The 2683-nt window shown below is 34.3% G+C and overlaps 1 protein-coding gene across 1 annotated transcript; it reads left to right on the forward strand.

The window, feature by feature from the left end:
* Positions 1–258: 258 nt before the first annotated feature.
* On the forward strand, positions 259–2418 carry LOC112710633 (protein NRT1/ PTR FAMILY 2.11). The gene is made up of 4 exons (XM_025762946.2): positions 259–565; positions 641–858; positions 1069–1634; positions 1933–2418. Exons 1-4 carry the CDS (start codon positions 409–411, stop codon positions 1940–1942), a joined length of 951 nt encoding a protein of 316 aa, XP_025618731.1. The 5' UTR covers positions 259–408; the 3' UTR covers positions 1943–2418.
* Positions 2419–2683: the final 265 nt, after the last annotated feature.

The raw sequence follows: 2683 nt of genomic DNA on the forward strand, positions 1-2683 counted from the left end.
AAGTGAAAATTTCATAACTTGTTAGTCCTTAACACTCTTCATAATTTTATTTGAATTTTGATTCTTTCATACAATTTTGGAAAATAACTTTGAAATGTTATCGTGGAAAACCAAATCTGATTTTTTTTTCAAATTGTAATTCTTAAAAATTCTTTAGTTATTGAGCGGTAATTTCCTTTTATATATAATATTATATAAAAATAATTAATAAAAATATATCTTTACTTATACGACAAAGCACTGGTATATATGAAAGTTAATGCTTCATAACTGACCTTAGTGTTTTCAACTCTTTCCCAACCGTTCATTCATACATAAATAACTACACCCTCCTTCAATTCTCTTTTGCCCCACTCACCATTAAAAGATAAGAAGCCATAACACATATTCCTCAACACAAGAACAACAATGGTAGAAACTGAGACTAAGAGTGACACAAGCAAGAAACCAACATTGGAGAATAATGAGAAATATGTCACACAAACACAACAACAACATGAACACGATGATGATGATGATCGGAAGATTAACTACAGAGGCTGGAAGGCCATGCCTTTCATCATAGGTAAGCCACTAATTAACCACTTGAGAACAATTGGAACAACTCTTTCATTCTATCTATCACTCTCTTTTGCCGCAGGAAATGAAACTTTTGAGAAACTTGGAGCCATTGGAACCTTAGCAAACCTGTTGGTGTATCTAACAACAGTTTTCAACCTGAAGAACATCACAGCTACAAACATGATCAACATCTTCAACGGCAGCACCAACTTTGCAACCTTGATTGGTGCCTTCTTCTCTGATACTTACTTCGGTCGCTACAAAACACTTGGATTCTGCACTACCACCTCCTTCTTGGTACTACTCCAAATTTTAAGGTCAATTTATTTTATTTAATTTGATATGCCAACTGAGTCTTGGAGCAACTGTTGAGTTGTCTCTGTATTACCGCGAGATGATTGTGCCTTTTATAGTTTATTTAATTTGATATGCATCTTTATTACATCACAACACATATGAACCTATGAAATATTTATTGATGATGTTGCTGTATCTGCATGAAATCAGGGCTTGCTTGTGATTCAACTAACAGCAGCATTCAAGAATCTTCATCCACCAAAATGTGGAAATGAGAGCAGCACATGCAAGGGTCCAACAGCGGGTCAAATGGCGTTTCTTCTCTGCGGATTCGGCCTTCTTCTGATTGGTGCAGCCGGGGTTAGGCCATGTAACTTAGCATTTGGAGCAGATCAATTCAATCCAAACACTGAATCAGGAAAAAAAGGTGTCAACAGCTTCTTCAATTGGTACTTCTTCACCTTCACCTTTGCACAAATGGTGTCCCTCACACTAATTGTGTATGTTCAATCAAATGTGAGTTGGGCCCTTGGTCTTGGAATCCCTGCAGCTTTGATGCTTCTTTCAGTTGTGGTCTTCTTCTTGGGTACCAAGATTTATGTGAAGGTTCAACCAAGTGGTAGCCCCATAACTAGTATTGTGCAAGTTTTAGTGGTTGCAATCAAGAAAAGGGGACTCAAAAAACTACCTCAAAAAGAGTATCCAATGCTCTCACTCTTCAATTATGTCCCACCTAAGACTTTGAACTCTAGGCTTCCTTACACTCATCAGTTCAGGTAATGTTTCAAGACTTTGTGTTTCATTCTGCTACCACTTCTAATCTTCTGTTTGGGAAATGTCTTCAAGATGAGAAGAAAGAAAGAAAAAAAAAAGTGTTTCTGTCCTTTATTTTACTATTTCAATTTGGTGATTGACATGGCCCTTAAAGTTTAGTATTTAATTTGTTAAAAAAATTAATATTTAATATTTAATATTTTACTATTGCATAAAAATTAATACTTTTTAAATTTGGTGATTGACATGGCCCTTAAAGTGTTTCTGCACTTGTTTTGATTCCTCAATTGGCACTAGCAGGGTTATCTGAATCGTTCACTGCTGTTGGACAAGTTGAATTTTACTATAAGCAATTCCCTGAGAACATGAGAAGCATTGGACAATCACTATTCTATTGTGGCATGGCAGGGTCAAGTTACTTGAGCACTCTGTTGATCTCAATTGTTCACAAAACCACGGCCAAATCGGCCACCGGCAATTGGTTGCCGGAGGATCTTAACAAGGGCAGATTGGACTACTTCTATTTCATGATTGCAGCTCTAGAAGTCATGAATTTGGGGTACTTTTTGATGTGTTCAAGATGGTACAAATACAAAGGAAATAATGATAGTTATAGTAATAATAGTAGCATTGAACTTAATGGAGTAACTAAAACTTCTGAAACATCAATTAATGGTGTTTAATTATGACTCAAGTCAATAAGACTATAATATTATTGATATTGTACTATTGCATTATCTTAATACTGTGGTGCATTATCTTAATACAGTACAACTCTTTACACTACACTGATAATAATGCTATAATGCTTTCGCTAAAAAAAATTTACATGTGATATCAGAGCATGTGTTTTGAAAGTATGTGATTTTTTCTGATCTAACTATGATATCCATGATGTTTCTGATTAATTATTTATAATTGGATTTTAATTAAGTGGGTTTCAAATTTCATGCCATCAAAATTGGATATTTGTGGTTGTATATATTTTATATGTTTTTTTTTTGAATATTTTAATTTGACCATAAATTATACTCATGTATGAATTTAATTT

The sequence above is a fragment of the Arachis hypogaea genome, chromosome 1 (genome assembly GCF_003086295.3).
Source record: "Arachis hypogaea cultivar Tifrunner chromosome 1, arahy.Tifrunner.gnm2.J5K5, whole genome shotgun sequence".
In the NCBI taxonomy this organism is placed as follows: Eukaryota; Viridiplantae; Streptophyta; class Magnoliopsida; order Fabales; family Fabaceae; genus Arachis; species Arachis hypogaea.

Excerpts from the sequence above, each read along its gene's own strand:
- LOC112710633 (XM_025762946.2), top strand. The coding sequence starts at position 409 with ATGGTAGAAACTGAGACTAAGAGTGACACAAGCAAGAAACCAACATTG. Across the intron at positions 566-640 it reads GGCCATGCCTTTCATCATAG|GAAATGAAACTTTTGAGAAA; the intron begins GTAAGCCACTAA and ends CTTTTGCCGCAG. Across the intron at positions 859-1,068 it reads GCACTACCACCTCCTTCTTG|GGCTTGCTTGTGATTCAACT; the intron begins GTACTACTCCAA and ends GCATGAAATCAG.